General features: G+C 44.5%; 1 protein-coding gene across 1 annotated transcript in view; it reads right to left on the minus strand.

The window, feature by feature from the left end:
- Positions 1-18,715, minus strand: part of PAPPA (pappalysin 1) — a 181,902-nt gene that overhangs the window by 50,192 nt on the left and 112,995 nt on the right. Inside the window, exons 11-13 of the mRNA XM_026860379.1 lie at positions 8,476-8,589; positions 7,933-8,068; positions 4,095-4,308 (exon numbers count right to left, since the gene is read on the minus strand). Coding sequence (XP_026716180.1) covers positions 4,095-4,308; positions 7,933-8,068; positions 8,476-8,589 — 464 coding nt within the window. The remainder of the gene's footprint in view (positions 1-4,094; positions 4,309-7,932; positions 8,069-8,475; positions 8,590-18,715) is intronic.

Raw genomic sequence — 18,715 nt, forward strand, 5'->3', positions numbered from 1 at the left:
GCATATTGAACAGATAAAGCTCTCAAAGCCCCTTTGCCCTGGCAGCCTGGAAGGGGGACTGTATGCCTGGGCGTTAGCAGCCCTGCAGGTCTCCCTGCCAGAGTCTGTCCAGGCAAACAAAGAAAACGCATCGCCTTCCACTTTAATAAAAGCCAAATGATGCCGTTTGCCAATTACCAAAATGGGGCGAAGGTTAAAAACCCATTGAATTATAACACATGTCACGGACCAAAGCTTCTATGATTAACAGTTCTGTGAGAAATTCATTAATTTCACCAGAAGCAAGCTGACAGAGATTGCGCTTAATGACAGAACGCAGGGCAGGGGAAAGGCAGCCGAATTGGGAAAAAGAAAGCTGCATTAAATCACAAAAAAAAAAAAAAAAGAGACGAGGAAATCCTTTTATTTCCCTCTTATAAAAAAAGGAAAAAAATAACCAGAGTTATAAAGGGTGGTTGCATTTGTTCCACTGTTGAAAATTTATCTTCATCATTTCTTATTGGGGAAGCTGACAGCAGGAGAGAACGAGACAAAGAGAAGAGCTGGAGTGGGCTATGTTCCTTGGGGTTTGTGTTTGGGGCAGCAGAGGGTGAAGCTCAGAGGACAGCCCTCCACAGAGGCCATGCCAAGGGCAGGTGATGGCATGTTGGCCAAGGGTGGGTCTTGCTCTACAGGGCTGGTCCCTGCCATCTGTCAAAGGCCCAGATGTACGCACTTACAGAGGAAGGTAAACCCCAAATCTCCCCTGCAGAAGCAGGTTTGCAGCCATAACAGTGAGCTCGTGCCAAGAGTTAACCAAACAAAGGAAAGGAAAATATTTCTGCTACACCAACTAGAAAGCACAAGGAGCTGCACAATGTGGGGCATGGACGGTGGAGAGCCACGGGCAACCAGAGCCCACTCCAGGGGCAGGGAGGCTTGTCTTCATTAAGGACATGGAGTTCATGGAGAATCAGAAAGCTGGAAAGTCTCAAAATCCACAATTCTGACATCTGAATTGGGGTGTCTACCTTGGTTTTCACGCCTCCCACCTGCAGTTTTCAGGAGAGGACCAAATGGCACCAGGAGGGATAAGGAGGGGACAGTTCTTGTGAACACAGCAGGGAAATGCCACCGAGGGAAAGCAGCACTGCACAAGAACTGCCTTGCCAGGGGTGGGAGATCCCCAGTTGATGTTTTCTACATGGTGAAAAGGACAAAAACCTGATTTCTGCTGTCAAAGGCAGCCCTAGTGCACCAGGTATTTTTGCTGCTCGAGTGACTGCAGGGTGGGAAATTATACTTCTGCTTCTGCATACCCAATTGCACCGTCCACGACGCTAAATAGGAAATAATAAAAGTGTAATAATTTGAGCTATAAAGCGCAAGAGAAGAACTAACTGGGCCATCATATCTAGTTAAGGATGCAGTGTGAAAATAAAGTGTGTCGTTTTACAGCACATCTCCAGCAGTGAGGTAAACTTTTGCTGAAAACAAAAACAGCCTGTGGTCAGCTGCAGCAGAAAAACCAACAACTGGAAAAATACAACTGGAAAGTACGGAGGGTTTTTTTGTTTTCAAACCCTCTATAAATGTCTTCAGAAAGATGGAATGGATTTTCAAAAGAGCTAACGATGACTGAGAACAACTGCCTATAAAGTTCAATGAGACTTTTGCATTTAAGCTCCTTTTTCTCTTCTAAAATATTAACTGTAATTCATGTTTTAAGAAAGAAGAGTGAGCATATGTTTTATTTTCAGTTATTAAGTTGTCACTAACCCATGGGAGTGATCCATTCACCCTCAAAATAAAAGCTGTGTTAACTTTTAAGGGCTGATATATTTCTTTTCCTTCACATATTTAAAATCTGCACCCTTGCCTAGAAGTGTCTATATCTGCCTATAAATCCTCTCCAACCAAAATAATTCTCCTTGAAGAGAGAGAAACAATATCTCTTGTAGAGAGAAGCCAAAAAGCAGTCAAAAATATCCATGTCGACCTAAGGAAAATGAAAGTGGTAAAATTGATGCTTATACATAGGAAGGAAAGCTCCTTTAAAATTAAATAAATATTTACAAAAATCATATTAGACAAATGCAACCAGTGGGGAAAGAGGAGAAGGGAAGGATGAGCAGAGTGGGACTGATACTCAAAGTCTGATGGGGAGACTGTGAGCATGGGAGGCCGAATACCTGCATCCAGCTTCTGAACTGGTTAAGAATAAATGTTAAAAATCCATATTTGTTCTTCCCGGATTGGGTAATATAACAAAGAAAAAAGATGGCAGGTGACAGCAAAAGTGTCACCTATTTCCTGGCTGCACAACTTAATGCTCAACTTTCTCTACATCTTGGATACCTGAACTGCTTAAGAATTTATTGTAAGCAAGAAAATATATGTGGTCACCCAAAAGGTTCCCATTATGAGGCAAACTGGAGATGTTCCACTGTAGCACTGTCATCAATTGCCTTTGGATAAAGGCTTTATTTCAGAGAATTTCTAGTTACTTGACTAACATGGGAAACTTTATGATCAATCCAGCATCATAACCTGCAAGACCTAAAATGTTACTTTGAACGAGTGAGACTCTGATGGAAGATTTTGAGAACAAGAGGGTGAGATGGTTCAGTGCATCACAAAAACAAAACAATGCCAAAAAAAACCCCAAACCCAAGAAGAAAAAGAAGAGGCAAACGGCGGGTGATTCTTCTTCAAGAGATTTCTAAAGGTTAGTTTGCTGGGCTGCAGAGGCTCACTGAAGCTTTGCCTAAGGGGAATGCATTTTTTATTAAGGAAATAACTTTCTAAACACAGAGCACTTCTAATTTCATAAGTGAACAAATGGTTCAATTCCTACTGAAAACTTGAGAGGGAGGAATGTGGTCCTGCGTCTCAGCCCTCTCGAGCTCCCTGTTGCTTCTCACCATCTCCTTCCAGTGGGTCTCACTCACTCTTTTTCTGTTCCCGCTCCTGCACTGGGATTTGGCCAAACTTCCAGAACTAGACTTCCCATCTGAAACTTGATCCTGCTCTCTTCGGGCCTCTGAATTTATACAACCTATTGCACAGAATGATCAGACTCCCTGAATCTAGGTCAGAACACACTGACTGGAGTGATTTAGCTATAGATATACTCATTTTTTTTAAAAAAAAAATTTCTCTTCCCTCTCCCCCTTCTCACCCCCCCGCCTTTCCTGGAATAAAAGCAGGTCCTAAAACCAAGCCAGAACATTATCAAAAAACCTGACAGCTTGCTTAGGAGGCTGAGCAGAGGTTTGCTGGGATATGCAACTTGTTTTACTATTGCTGCCGCTATGGTATGACTGCTCACAACTTTGAATTCACAAAGGAAAAAAAAAAAATTATTCTTTCAGGGGTTTTGCTAAATTCTCCCCTCTTCTTTTCATTGCCTCGCTGAAAGGATCCATGAAGCTGCTGCACCAGAGGCCACGAAAGGTCACAATCTCTGTGGGATGCTGTAAAGCAGAGACTGAGAGGGGTTGGTGGTGATCTATTGATGTGTCTGTAATAACAACAAGAATAAAACGGTAGCCATAAACCTTTCATCCTGGGGGGTCCCACAGAGCTTTTCAGAACGTGGGCCTGATCCAGAGAGGTACTGAGGGCTCTTACCCAGCCATAAAAACACCACAAATGCTGGTGGCCAAGGACCCTCTGCCCGGGGCCGAGCACCTTGCAGGATCCGGCCCCACCAGGGCACAAGCATCACTTTGTCTCCGTGCTACCGCTTCCGTGGGAGGTCCCTGTAGCACTTTAGCAGCACAAAGCAGTATAGAGTGAAGCCGGTGTGTGAGTAGCGAGATAGATGCCATACTGGGGAATGCATGGAGAGTTAACTGGCCCCAATTCCAAGCTTGGGATAAAGGAGGGAGGAGAAAGGAAGAGGAAATAATTCACTAACAGTATCCCATGCGGGTTAAATGTCCCATCCATCCTGATCAATGAGAACACTGCCGGTTTTTTACCAGCGACACAAAAGGGTCAGCAGGGTTCAGCTGCTGTGCCCCTCCTGCCTCCTCTTAACCCCCGGCGCAGGCGGGCGGCGCGGGGGACGGTGGGTGGCGAGGCAGAAGGAAGCAAGCTGACAGGCTCACCTCTGCTCCGCCGGGCTGTAGGTCTGTCCTCGCTGGCAGCTGCTGATGGTGATGGGGTCGAAGTTGTGGAAGGAACGCAGGGCCACCCCAGAGATGGCCACAAACTGGGAGCTGAAGCTAATGAGGACAGCCTGGGTGTGATAAAAAGGGTGACTGAGGTCATGGATGACGGGGATAATCAGGGGATTGTTCCTGCAGCTCAGGACGTGGACACCTGCCAGAGGAGAGACAAGATCAGAGGAAGGGTCAGACTTAACACAATCACTTCCCAAAGCCGTGGGCACTTCAGAGGCATTTCACCCATAGGAACAGACCTATAGAGCTGAAAAGTTACGGTAAGCTGCCTGGAGGGGCTTCCCAAATCGCTCTGGAGAGCTTAGCCGAGAAGTATATCCCTCCAGACAGCTGAAGAAAGGCTGCCATTCTCTCCGCGAGCACGGCAGGCTCTCAGAGCAGTTTCTTTAGACCACAGCTACGTTCCTATTGTGCTCTGTTAAATCAGGAGCAACCATCACGGAGGAAGCGGAGTCACACTATTGTAAAACTGGTCTGAGAGGACAGTTGGAGCCTTTATATCGGGCATCAAATGGTGCTGTCAGGCTGGGTGGCTTTGTGCACCGTGGGCAGTACACCACTGACTTGTTTGTAGCTGTGCATGTCATTAGCACTCAGTGTAAAACTTTTGCATGAGCTCTACGCCAAATGTGCCCAGTTTTGATTTTTTTGATAGTTTTCAGCCTCAGGGTATCTTGCTGTGTTAAAAAAGGCAAAGATGGTTCTGAAGAGAGAAACGAGGGTGATGTGCCCACTAAAGATTTTAGAGGTGATCGCATTTGAGAAGAAAAAAAAAATTGTGTCTCAGGAAAATAAGAGTGTCTCAAGAGGTCGAGGTGCACAGAAGCACCAGAGAGGTGACAAGGAGAATTCTTAATCCCTTTCCTTCATCAGAGAAGGCACTCAGTGATACTTGGGAAGAAATTCCCATCCTCAAGTAGAGGCAATCTGAATTCAAATGGGCCAAATCCATCTCAGGGGTAACTCAAAGGACAGACAGCTGTCGGCTGGCCTCAAAATTCATTAATTGAGATTCACGGCCTGACGGCTGCCTGCAAAGCCCTGCCTCTGCAGCTCCATGGCATCGCTCCGAGGATCAGCTTGGCTCCAGCTCCATTCACTTCACTGGAGCTCCCCCAGCAACAGCTTTGGCCCAGGCCCTTTGGCTACCCTGATACACTTACGAATCTGAAAATAAAATAAATTCTATTTGCATGTTTAACTGGCTCAGGGATTTCTATTTTTTTTTTTTTTTCCAGTTCAGGTTTCTTGACTCAAAAGGGAAGAAATAAAAAAGTTTTCATTTTTCTCCTTAGAAAGTGATTTCCTGTGAATTAAGACAGACTTCTGACCACTCTCTTTAAACATCTACCTCCCACCCTCTACTTAAAAAAAATCTTCCTGTAATAAAAAAAAATAAAATAAAAACCAAACCTCTTTTTGTTTTGGTCTTTACCTGACCCTGAAATAACCTCCCTTGTCTACTTGCCTCCCACAGGTCTTTTGATATCAGCTCCTTGTGGAACGGTGCACGTTTCTCACTTACAAACAGGTGCAGTTAATACTCGAAATCCCGGGTTCCCAAATTCCTTGGAAGTTTCTGCCTTCTCTGATGGAACGCCAAGAAAGACCTTATGGTATGAGGCTGTTTATTCACTTCAATTTCATTCCTTGCACTCAGGTGGTGTCCACAACAAAACAGATCCTCAGAGCTGCGCTGCAGTTGCTGGTGCTTTCTGACCCCGACAAGGTGAACGGGGGCTGAACAGGTCAGGTTCCTGTAACTAACCTGCCCTCATTAGCAAAAAGCACTCAAGATACTGCAAGTGCCCATGGCAGGGGAGTTAGAGCTGTCTCCATTCTTGGCTCTGTTTCTGGAGCTCTGTATCCACCTATTCAATGCTCAACAGCTCTTGCAGAGTACCCAGCAGCTGACCCCACTGTCTACAATGGCTCTGAACTAATGGTGCTGAGGTATTTGGCAGCCCAACCTCACCATCTCCTACCGAGACTCGGAGGCTTCTCATTATTTTCTGGGAGTTCACACGGTAAAAACTTGCTCTGACCAAGGTGGGAAACTGCACTTCTGGATAGACTGCATTTTGCTCATGGGAGTCTTTAGCACATTGAAGACTGATCAAGCTTTAAATAATTGCTACTTCCTTTTGGGCATACTTTTAATTTGCCACTAAGTTCTGCTTAAGGCTGGCTGACCAGCTACAGTCAATCCTGCACCCAGTGCATGCCGGTTTGCATTTCAGCTGCAGTTTCTAGCTTGCCATGGTGATAATTCAAACACACCAAATACAATATCTAGGAAGAGGATTTAATGCCACACCCAGAACTCAAAACAGGGATCAGGAGCTCTGCCTGAGCAAGAAGTTCTGGGTAACCTATCTACACCTCTCCTTTGCTCCAGGCCAGCCTCTTCTGAAAAGGTCAGAGGGGCTTTTCCATGATGAAGGCAGCATTTCAACTGTGAAGATCTCCAGGCATCATTCTGAGCCATGCCAAACTCATGTTGCAACTTCATCGAGGATTTCAAAACTCAACCCTCAGTTTCCTCTTTGCTCCTCTTTCTTGTTCTGTTTCTCTCACAATCTGTCTGTCTGTCTCTATAAAATGTCGCATTAAGTATCTGTTGGCATGCTTTTGTCTCCATCATTGATGTCTCAGAGGGAAAGAGCTATGAGCCACTGTTTTGCAAAAGGAGGAGGATAAGACTACTCCAGGGGCTCTGGCAACTGGGAGCTATCCTGACTCAACCTACACAACATGCTACGAATTCTGGTTTGTTCTTGGACAACAAACACCACACATACATTCTTTCTTTTCCTCCACACCCTACGAAATAATATATTACCCTGGACAGTCATCCAACTTCTGTCACTTGTGTGTGTCCATTCTCCTCGTCACTAGTAGGACATTCATTTGAGTTTCAGCTTGTCAAAATTGCAGTTATGGTAAAACAGAAAGTTGGGTGAGTGGGTTACATTTCCTTAAAAACTGCTCCTGGGACTAGATGGTCAGCGTCTTCCCATGGGAAAAAAGGGAGAATTGAAAAGGGATTATGCAAGTCCTATCTCGACACAGAATTGGGAGCTTGGGTGAGCTCCTTGGTCCTGGAGCTTAAATGCAGCCAGAATCAATTCACCAGACACAACTTTCCCAGGTTGTTCAGGGACCTGTGCCCAAGGTAGAGATAAAAATGGTCTATCCTGGCACTTCAACACAGCTAACAGGTCCACAGCCTCTGTCGGGAATATCTGCTTGAGGCCATGCAAGCAGCCCCGCAAGGGCCATGGTGCTAGACCTGCATCAAACCTGAAATACTTTGCATGAAAGATTTTGGTCATTAAACGGGTGCAGAAACCTCCCGGCAAGCAGAACTAGAGAACCCACCAACTACACCTTGCAAAGCAGAAGCGTTTGCTGCACCAGCTGGTGCAGGTCCCTCACTCCCAGCTGACAGCAGTTCACCTGTATCACTGTCAGTGTCTCTCCAGGGAGGTGCTGTGCATGGAGCATTCAAATAGTGCTTATTTTCATGACTAAAGAGGAACTAGTCACTTCTGAACACATAGTGAACAGGTATGGAGAAATGTCTGTATAAAATGTTGCACATTTTCAACAAACTCTAGGAAAAACACAGGTCTTTGAGCATTAAGTAAATACTTTTTTTTTTTTTGTCTGATCCTGGAAAAACTGAGCAAGAGTATTGGTCAGTTTATGTATGGGGGTACCAACAGATCAAGCAAGTGAGTTTAATAAAATACAGTCTTACCAAGATCATGGCTTTGCTCTTTGGTGTCGAACAGCTGCACACCGATGGTCTCCTGCTTCTGATCCAGATAGTAGGTCCCATCAGTGACCAAGTGAACTAGGACCGCTGCAGCTACCATAGGCTGGGAAAAATAAGCCTGGGAAAACAAAAGCCCCATAAAGGCTGAGGTGGAGAACTATGATAGGCTTTAAAAAAACTCAAGGGTCAGTCCAGGACTTTAAAAATAACAATTCCCATCCCAGGTCACACAGAAGTCTTCTCTTGCAATCTCTCCACACAAACTAGATAAACTTGAGTCAAACAGCCCTGCAGCTGGAGGCTGTAACCTCTCAGAAATTCAATAGCCTTGTCACGGGAGGGGACTTCACTACTGACTCTCTAGACAGTGCTCAGAGGCTTTGTTTTGCTATTTTGCACTAAACATACTTCAAAGAAAGGAGCAGTTTAGCCCTGGGCAGGCTGTCCCATGATATTTTGCCCGTTGGAGAAACGTTGTACAAGCAGGCAAAGAGGATGTGTCTGAATGATACATGTGCTTCCTACCTTCAGCCAGAAAATAGTCTGTGTCATGTGTGAGTACTGGAAGTTGGCTGTGCAGGGATACCAGGCATACTGAGAGACACCATCGTTCAAGTCAATCACCTTAGTTCGACACATCTGTGGGAGAAAAAAGAAACACCAAAACGCAAATGACAGTAAGGAAGTATTATGACTGTTTAAAGTGGGCAAAAAAAGGCCAGGTGAGCTGCTAGAATAAAATAACACACAATAATAACATTTCTAAATACGATGAGATTATCCCAAAGTTAAGTTTCCTGGTCTTTCATCTCAATAAGAAAAATTGAAACATGTAAAGGAGTTAAAGACTCACAGCAGCTGGATAGCAGCCAACGTTTCCTCTTCGTTTGATATGAGGTCTTTGACAGCATTCAGAACAACTTTGCTGCCACCCAAATGGACTGTCACTCTTCCCACTGGAGTCAAAGTGATGATCACTTCTGAACGTACCAACTCACAGCACTGACAGTCTGCTGATGCTCTCCACAGTACTCAAGCAAAGCTCTATTTAAACCTGCATCTTACTGTAACCTCAGGGAAGCCACAGATGGCCACGCAAACTTGGAAGCAAGTGTAGCCAGGAAAGTCCTGTCTCTACAAGCCAACTTAAGCAAACTAGTTTCTTGCTTTGTTAACTAGTTTCTGTAAGTGGAATCACCTTTTCTTCCTACATCTACAGCACTTTCCACAGCAGTCAGCAGTGAGATTATAAGCAAACAGCTCTTTTCAGTAAAGAACAAGTAGATGAATCCCAAGGGTTGGCATGGATGAACAGCTCAAAGAATAAAATGCCAGAATCCAAGTACGAGAGAGCCTTGCAGTGCCATCAGTATGTAAGATGTGAAAATGAAGCTGCAAGAAATGGTGGTATTAACCCCAAAACCACACTGCTCAGTGAAGCTGCTTCAAAAAAGAAACATGCATGTCCATAGCCTTCATTCCCCCAACAAACAGGAGAAGGGAAAATGCCCACCATACAAAAGGCTACAACTGCATTAGAAGGATGCCTCCAGCCAAAGCTCTTGGAGCATTTGAAGGGTGCCTGCCAAGATTCACAACACTTTGGTGAACTCACTGACTGTCACTACCAGAGACATGGGGATAGAGAGAATTCCTTGTGGTCCCACAGTATAGTGGCAACAGAGCTATTAATAACCCAATAACCCAAGAGGCCAAACCATGTCCAGCAGTTGTGCTAGCCACGGGAGAGCCTAGGACTGACCACGCAGACCACCTGCGCTAGGTGCTAACTGGAGCTATGTACTCCTGGGGACAGTATTAGATTTCTTTCCAAGACCAGAGCCTGAACTGAGCAATCAGGTGGTGATGTGCTGTCATTAAAGCTGTTCCCATAAGCAATTTTCCTGATTATTGAAACAAAAAGAAAACCCTGAAGTGAAACAAGAGAATTAACAGAGATGGTTTTAACCATTCAAAATCCTGTGCCCAATCAGTAAGTCTGCATGGAGCTGCCCTCTTGGTCTCGGCCGGCAAAGCCTGGGCAATGCAAAGAGAGCCTGGGATGCCTGGGAATAAGAAACCAGATTGGCTAAAAGTGAGGTAATCACCTCTATAATCTGAGTCTCTCAAGATCCAGCACAGAGGAATCTATGGGCAAAACATAAATCAGCTTTAATGGGCTGGAAGAAGATTTTTAGTTTATTTATTTTTTAAAACAACTGGGACCAAGCTTCATTGAGGCTAGCCAGTGGATAGTGTTACATTTTACAGCAGAGCAAGGCTTTACATAAACTATCTTTGGCATTTGAAATCCAGGCCAGCAATTCGACATGTACCATTTCGCAATTCTCCCTTCTTGCATTTTCAGCAGCCTGACTCTTGTTGGGAGCATGGTTTTTATTTTAATACCTCTCCAGCTAGGGAATTTATCTTACCCACATCTGCAATTTATATGGTCAGAGAGCTCTTTGACATGAACAAAAGTCTCATTACTTTTATATGATTTTGTTCTTATTCTTATGTCTCCTGCTCTATTGGTCCAAAAAGGTGGTTAAAAGAAACAAAAGTACTGACGTTTGGTGCATTTTAAGTGCCACTTAATGGATGAGTGAAAACCTGTATTAAGAAATCACCCAGACCTTCACCAAAAGTTTGAATCAAACCCAAAATAAACCCCTGCTGAGGTGGGTTGGAAATCTCTGATAGCTTTTAAATGCCTTGTTTGATTTGTGTGTGTGTGTGAACTCTAGCACTTTCTGCTTCTGCCTGAGAATATTAGCAAAAATCTTAACATTGCATAAAGAGCCTGTGTTTGAGACACGTGCAACTGAGGTGTGCAGACTCGGTAGACTGGTTGGGTTTGAACAGGTTAGATAAGCTTCCTCCTGCTGAGGCTGATCCATTGCTACTCAGATAAGTGTTTCAAAGTGGTACTGAGGTAAAAAGTTCTTTTAGCAGAAATGTATAATTGAGAAGTGTGGGAAAAGTCTAACAGAGATGACATTAGGAGTGGCTACAAGAGCCTCTTCTACACTAGCTGCTATCTAGTAAACTTGGCTAATGGCAAAAAAGTTTAAGGTTTTATAATAACAATCTGATTGGATAAACAGTCCCTATCACTTACAGATTATCATCTCAATAGGCTCTAATGCACATGGTAAATACGTCCCCTTTTCAATTCTACCCAGTTCTTGAGTGTCACATCACAACTGCGAAGTCTGAGAACCACTTACTGGAAGAGTCTTTCACACCTCTGCTTTTAAGGCATCCCTAGAAGATGGCAACAGCGTGAAGACACTTACTACTGCAGTACCACCACTGTTAAGTTACAAGTTCTAATGGCCTGGAAGACAGAACATCATCTCTCCTCATGGCTACAAATTCATAGGAATTTATGCTTACGAGAAATAAATTATTTGCTAACATCTTCCGTTTTGCTACAGTGATGCAAAACAGCAGCTAAAGCACCTGACAGCTGTGGAGGGAAGAAGGGATAGATGTACTTTTCATTTCAGGGTGTTACCAAACACTAAAGTATTTGCTTTGAAGAATGACAGCATCATGCAGGACTCAAAACTTCGCTCGTTGGGGCTTATCCAGGTTCTCAGACCCACACGGCAACTGGGATCCACAGCAGCTTAGTATCTGCTCCAAAGTATTTGGGGACTATTTGTGTCTGCTTACTGGAAGCCCATGTCATACCCCTCCCTAGGAAGCTGCTTTCAATTAAAAGAACTGATGTCTGTTCCTCCTGGAGGTTCTAATCCAGCTCGTCTCCCACCCACACATTTTGTACACAAACATCGAGAGACCGAATGAACAAGGCCAGAGAGCACTGTGGGATCTTCCCACAAGAGGGAATGCCTGGAGGATTCCCTTTGACTGATTTATACAAGCTCTTGTCAATCACAGGGACAACATGTTCTTCAAACCGCCTCTCCTGTTTTCCTTCTTTTACTCAAGGGGACTGAGGAATGTGTCAGCAGAAAGGGAAAAGTGATATATTGGGAGTGCTTGGTTCATTGCCACATCTAAAATGCATTTACTATTGCAATCAACTCCATTTCCTCATAGCATTTTCCTTCAAAGTAATATGGGAAAATTTGCTGAAGAGCAGAATTTGGAAGGCACCCTTGTGAATGATTCCCAGCCATCCCATGACTTCAGGCAACGTTCAGTTGGGCTGATGGGCTCCTGCTGTAGATGGAACTACAGGTTAAGGATCATTGAGCCTGTGGACTGGGCGCTGGGCTGGGTCTCAGCCTGACTGCGCCCAGTGCATGGCCCCATTACGACCTTCTGGGCAGCACTTGGCTTCTCCCGGCCTGAGGCCCCCGTCTGTAAGACAAGAGGGATATTACCCCACATCACACAGGTATCGAGGAATAAAAGCCATTAGCCACAAAAGGTGCTCAGATATTACAAAGAGAAGGGACAAACACTCACATAATGTGTGAAGGACATACCGCCTCACAGGAGCGGGTTAAATACAAACAGTTGCCATCCCACTCTGTCCTTCCCATCGAGCAAGCACAGCCAGACACCACAGGCTTTGCATACACTGGTGGTTCTCGTCTCTCACATTGTAACATCAAAATAATTCTAAATGCAGACAGGCAAAGCTGCTATTTAAACTAGAACGCTGCCCTGCTCAGCTCTGGCATACAGCTGATGCCACGGTTGGAGTGGACGTGCCTGTCTGCATGCCCACGGGCGACTGTAAACAGAGCAGATCTCCAGTGCACAGACCTGTCTGCTCCCCAAACCCCATCTGTTGTCCCATGGTGGGGCTTCCTCCAGACCATGTCTTCAAGCTAAGTATGGCCGTGAAGGGCCATAGTGGGCACTTGGCCATCAGGCAGTAGGGAGCAACCTCCTTCTGGAGGAGAGTGGAAGTGGTTATCATGCCCCGAATGTGAGGCTGCTGCCTCTCCTGCCCTCCTTTCTGCTCAGGACTGTGCTGCTGCCACTTCTGCACTGAGACAGACAATGCTGTGGGTTTCTGGGATGAAACAGGCTATACCCTGTCCCATTCGCAAAGCAGCAACCACAGAGCAAGCAGGAACAGGATCTATTGGTAAAACCCACAGTACCATCTATTTGTGGAGTACACAACATCCTGAGTGAGGCTGTACAAGTGCACAGAAAAACTCACAGACTGATATGAAACCCGTGGAGGCACAAACAGGACATATTCTGTTGTTTGAAGATCCAGCTAAAGACCAGATTTCAACCATAATACTGAAACTTAATTAATCAACAATTTTTAGCTGACTGCTCTTCAAAATGCTATTTATATTTAACTCGACACATGCCAGAGAATCCCAACCATGACATAAGCAGCATTTTAACAGATCCCTTACAGATGAAAACTTTCTCTCTCCATTGCCAGACATGGGGGCGAGCAGTCACCCAAACTTTTTATTCTTAAATATGTTATTGTTCTTGCGACCTAAGGTTAATCTTATCCAAGGATAAGCAACTATGGTGCAGTTGCTAAGTATCAGAAAGGTTCCTGCTTGTTTATTGCCCAATATTATAAGGCAGCTTGACTGCCACATGGACACCACCCAGTTTGCCGACTGCAGCACAGACCTCCAATCTGTTCTGAAAGCTGTTGCACTGTTCTCATTTAGGCTGGGAATTGAGTTGGAGTTACAGGAAAATGAAATTGCCCACATTAGTGAGCACTGAACCGTTAAAAAGGCCACCATTTGGGTCCAACAAACACCTCTAAAACCAGCCAATTTCTATGAACCTCAGGAACCCAGAGAGCTCAGATAGAAACTGTACACACAGGCTTACTCAAGGGACATCACAAATTTTGCTCCAGGTTTTATTCTAGGTTCTGGTCAGAAATGCTTTAGGTCTAGTCTTTATTAGTGTTCTGGATTTGTCCTGTCAGAAGATTTGAGTCAACAGTTGTCTGCCCAGCTACGGAAGTCAGCATTGCGTCATTTCAGGTTGGCCTCTAAGACTTAAGGAAAGCATTCAAAGTTACTTTTTCCAAGCTGGTACATATATTAAATTTTTATGCACACTAACAATGAGTTTAAAATACTCTGTTGTTGTAAAAAATAAAATAAAAAAACAAAACTAAATCAGAGACTCGGCAGCATGAGTTATAAGCCTAAAATGATGAGAGAAAGCTGTGTCCTCCCTCTTTCAATAGCCCTCTTACCTTCTAGTCTGCTACTTCTGTCTCAGCAGCAATTTTCCTTTACCTCTGATGCTCATGAACTGCAGCTTCTACTCCAAACCTCTCCTTGTCCTCTGTGTCTGATAACACAGTTTTACTAAGTTCCGTGCTCTTTGTTTGCTTTTGCCTGTTTTCACTGGGGTACTTAAAGGTCTGATGGCAAAAGATGAAAAACTGCAGCATGTCCTGCTCCAGGACAAAAGCATGCAGGCAGGTGATCAACAGAAAACCTTTATCAATTGGAAGCTGATAAAACTCCTGGGGTAACACACTGATGCTATATTACTCCCAGATTCAGTTGGCTCAGAAGTAAGAGGAAATCTCATCTGTCAATTTTACCCGTGTAATGAAGAACAGGATTTGGCTGTGGGACTGGGAAGCAGATTATTTCTCCTGCAGGACAAAATAAATCCCCATTGCCAGTTGCTATGTCCAGTCTCCGCACAGCCACTTCCCCTTTGAATCTGGAGCAGTCGATGGTGTCTGGACCTTGCAGACTTAGTATTCAGTTAGCATGTTACTACAGATTTCGTAGCACAGAGCCCCAGTTTTCAGCTGGAGGTTTGGCTGGATTTTTTAGTAATTGGAAAGTGACCTATACATGCACAAAACCACTACAGCTGATATGACATGGCAGCAATAGTTCATTTGCAACGTGACATGATGATAAATTCCTTATTTTACAATAAAAATGATAGTTTTCATTTCCAAATGGAAATTTCCTTGGGTAAAGTTTTGGATGTAAAACAGGGCTGTGATTCAGAAATGAGTGGGAGATGCAAGGGCTATTTTGTTTTGTCACATAAGTGGGTTTAGTTTCGGGAAAGTGGATAGGAGCTACAGGGATTTCCATTAAATGATGGCCCAGATTGCATGTGTATTCAATGTGTGTTATAAACTTTAGCTTTCTCAAAAAATGCAGTTATTCCACTTCCAAAGAGTCTGCATGAACAATATATTTCAATTTTTAAATCACACAGACCTGCATTCTTTGAGCTTTCCTTTGAATTTCTGTTATCTCCAGATTCAAAGCAAACTTCATTTAAAACCGGTGAGTTCAAATCAAAATCACATAAAACCATAAACTTCACATGGTATACCTGAAAAAACTGTAAAGCAGTTCTGACTGGCCCTATCCCAAACCCACACTGGTTTTGACATCCAGCCAGGTGTAATCAAAATATCTAGGATTCTAGCTGGACCTGTGGAAAAAACAATACTGAGTTTTGATTTTAAAACAAAACCCTAACCAGATGATTTTGCATCGTTCAAAGGATCATCCCAAAGACATCAGTTGAGTCAGAGCAAGAAACTCCAGAAAGAGTGAGAAAAAGAAGAAATAATTGTGCTAATGGGGTTTAATAATCATCTCAACTTTTACACAAGCCCACAAGTAAACACCAGCATTTGGAGCTTACGAATGCAACTTGTACTTGCTCCTGTTTCTTCTGCAATTCAGTGATGCACAGTGAAAGGATGCAGAAGCAAGTTACAGCTTCAAGTGCCCAGCAACATAGAACACTGTCTCATGCAGCACATGTGCTCCTGTTTATTCACATCAGACCTTTGCTATTTCTTCAACACAGCAGTAGGACATAAAGATGCTGCTCTCAAACAACAGTATCTTCCACCCTGGCACAGTCAGGACCTCACCTAGGAGGCATAGTTCTTAGAATTAGCCCAAATTGAGTTCTGCTATTATGTTCAATAGAAACAGCAGCCAAATGCAGACAGACAGCATAAAGAAACAGCGCCCAAACAAGACCTTGTACCTTCAGTTTTGCAAACACCAGCCTCATTAAAGCTAAAAGACATTTTCAATCCACAGCAAAAGCTCCTGTCTACAACTTCCACGCTGCTGCTCACAAAAGTGTAAAGGCATTATAGACTGATAAGTGCTTTAACAGACTGTATATCCATCCACTGGAGAGCGAGGTTAAACAAATACAGTAGCCAGAACATTATTGTTGGCTGCACACTCGGGTTCCCAAACTGCCTGTCTCTAACTTGAACCAGCTAGGTCCACTAGAGCAAAGCCTGCATATAACTGCGGGCCAAGGCTGGCTGTGGGGGTGCTGCGGCAAAGGAAAACAATCCCATCCCATAAGCTTTTACCACTGACAAGTACAGCAAAAGCTTTTTGTTTGCGTTTTTGTTTGTTTGTTGGTTTTTTTTTTTCTTCTTCTTCCTTTGACTGAAGTGGCTTCATTTTGGAGCAGCTGACATCAGAAAATCAAATTGTCAAAGGCAGGATGTGCACCACACTTTAGGAGGATCTTAAACATATTTTTATTATTGTATTAGTGGATTCGACTCACTCAATTCATTGTAGTTTTGCTGGTTTGGCACTCCTGCAAGGCAAAGCAGGATTGGGTTTGCTACAACTCACTTGGTAATATCCCCTCCTTCCTTCCCAAAGCTGGTCCTATAAATTTGCTTGGATGAAGAAAGCACACAGCTAGTTAGAGAAAGCCCAAAAGCAACAACAACAAATCTCTAAAGAACTTCAGCTCGATGAGGAGTTCTCCATCACAAAAACACACTGTCTGAGGCAGACAGAGATGCTTAGAAGCACTTGAGCCACATTTCTGATAGAGAGACAAATAAAAAAAATAAGCCACATCTTTTTCAGCTATCAAGGAAAAAGAAACAACAATGCTTTTGTTTCCAGCACAGTAGGAGTAGACCCTAAATATCCCTGTACATGACCCACCACCCCCGAACCACCCCAAGTGCACACAGGGCATGGGAGCAGCTTCCAAGAGATGCGAGGCAACGCAGGTGCTACCACGAGCTCTGAAGATTGCTTGCTAAGCTTCGCCTGCGGCCGAAGCAAACAGCCGTGCAGTGGTTAATGTCAGCTCGGACCACATGATCACATTCAGGAAAGGTCAAAAGAGGGATTTTTCATTTAAAAACATCTGTGTGTTTAAAGAACAAAACTTTCTCATGTGTAGAAAACCAGGGGTTTCCAGCGCTTTTATTTTCAGAGTTAAAGTCATGCTTTTCAGCTTTGTTTAGGGTTATGGCCCATGTAAACATGCTGTGTAAACCACATGCAACCCTCATCACACAGCGTTTCCACATGCAAGGATAACTGGGGGTGCAAATCTCTCTCTCCCTGGCTCCTTCTCCCTCTTCAAGCAGCAAAGCTTCCCACACTGCACTCCCAGCCAGCCAGCCAGACACCCAGTTGTTGTCCTTCCCTATATGAAGACGTACTCATGCCTCTAATCCTAAGGGTATAAGCCTGCTCTGGGCTGTCATCAGGCCTTAATTGGATACATCCAGGGAGATGATACATTGGGAAGAGGCCCTGAATTTAATAGTGAGAGGGAAGGCTGCGGTGGGGCTCCCAGGGAGTGTGGGGGGGGACGGAGGAGAGCTACCATGTGCTGTCCTGGGGAGCTGAGCACAGTTACACCTCAGCAGGCAAAGCCTTGCGGTTTCCCATCCAACTAGTCAGCTCTACATCAGCATACATTAAGATTAAATCCTGTGGCTTGTTTTTCTTAATACCTGAAGGCACAGCTTGTGGTATGCAAATCAGAAGGTTCCCCCTTGCTTCATCAGGATTTTCCCACTGAAACTGCAGAATAACAAAACTACTGCCACGCAGACAAATTCCTCTGACTGAGGTGGACCATCCAGGCAGAGTCTGTAGAGCAGCAGCCAGTTGCTTCCTCCAGCCCGTGCACATCTCCACCCAAGCAAAGGTTTGGCTGCAGTTGTCTGGGGAAGCCTGCTGCTTCCCTCTAACCTCACAACAGCCCTGGTTGCTCTGATAAACCTCAAACTCCAACAAATTAATCCAGAAGACCACTTGGAGCATTTCATCCTTGATGTCCCAGACTAATAGGGGACCTCACAGAAACTCCCAGCTGCTCCCAAAAGAAGTTACTGTGGGGATTAAAGTACAAGCATTGTCTGTGAAAGGAAGCTCATGGCTCCTTCAGGCTCACTGCCTCCCAGAAGCAGTCTATGGGAGGACAGACTGGGAGCACAGGGGATGAGGAACTCAGAGCTGCCAAGGCTTGGCCTTTCCCACCAGAAACAACTACAATGGATCTGCTCTGCTAGAAGGGCAGATTTTTCAAAGACATCTGGACGGAGAAAGGTGGAAAGAAGATCATCTCAACCCTATGCTTCAGCTTCTCTCTGCCAAGAGTGATGATGCAAGGGTAAATTGCCAGAAAATGGGAAAATAATATCCACTGCCCAAAGTGCTAAGCGTAAGGATTTTGGTCCAATGATCAAAGGAGCTAAGCAGAACTTGATGTTCTCCTGAAATAAGGTCTTCTCCCAGTGAGGAGGTACATGCACAGACAGATAAGGGCACTGATGATGGAAATAACCATTTCCTGCTCTGCCTTACAGTTTGCAGCTGGACCCTGAGGCTACGGTGGAAACCCAGGGCCGGGGGGAGGCTCCAGCTGATAGCAGGGGCAGCTGGGCCCACTTGCCAGACAGTGAATGATGTTCTCTTATCAGATTCACCACCGAAATGACCTCAGAGAAAACTGTGATCCTCCAACTTTACAGGCAGTGTTTCCAAGAACGAGCAAT

Source organism: Athene cunicularia (assembly GCF_003259725.1).
Source record: "Athene cunicularia isolate RWA chromosome 17 unlocalized genomic scaffold, athCun1 chr17_part1, whole genome shotgun sequence".
NCBI classification, from domain to species: domain Eukaryota; kingdom Metazoa; phylum Chordata; class Aves; order Strigiformes; family Strigidae; genus Athene; species Athene cunicularia.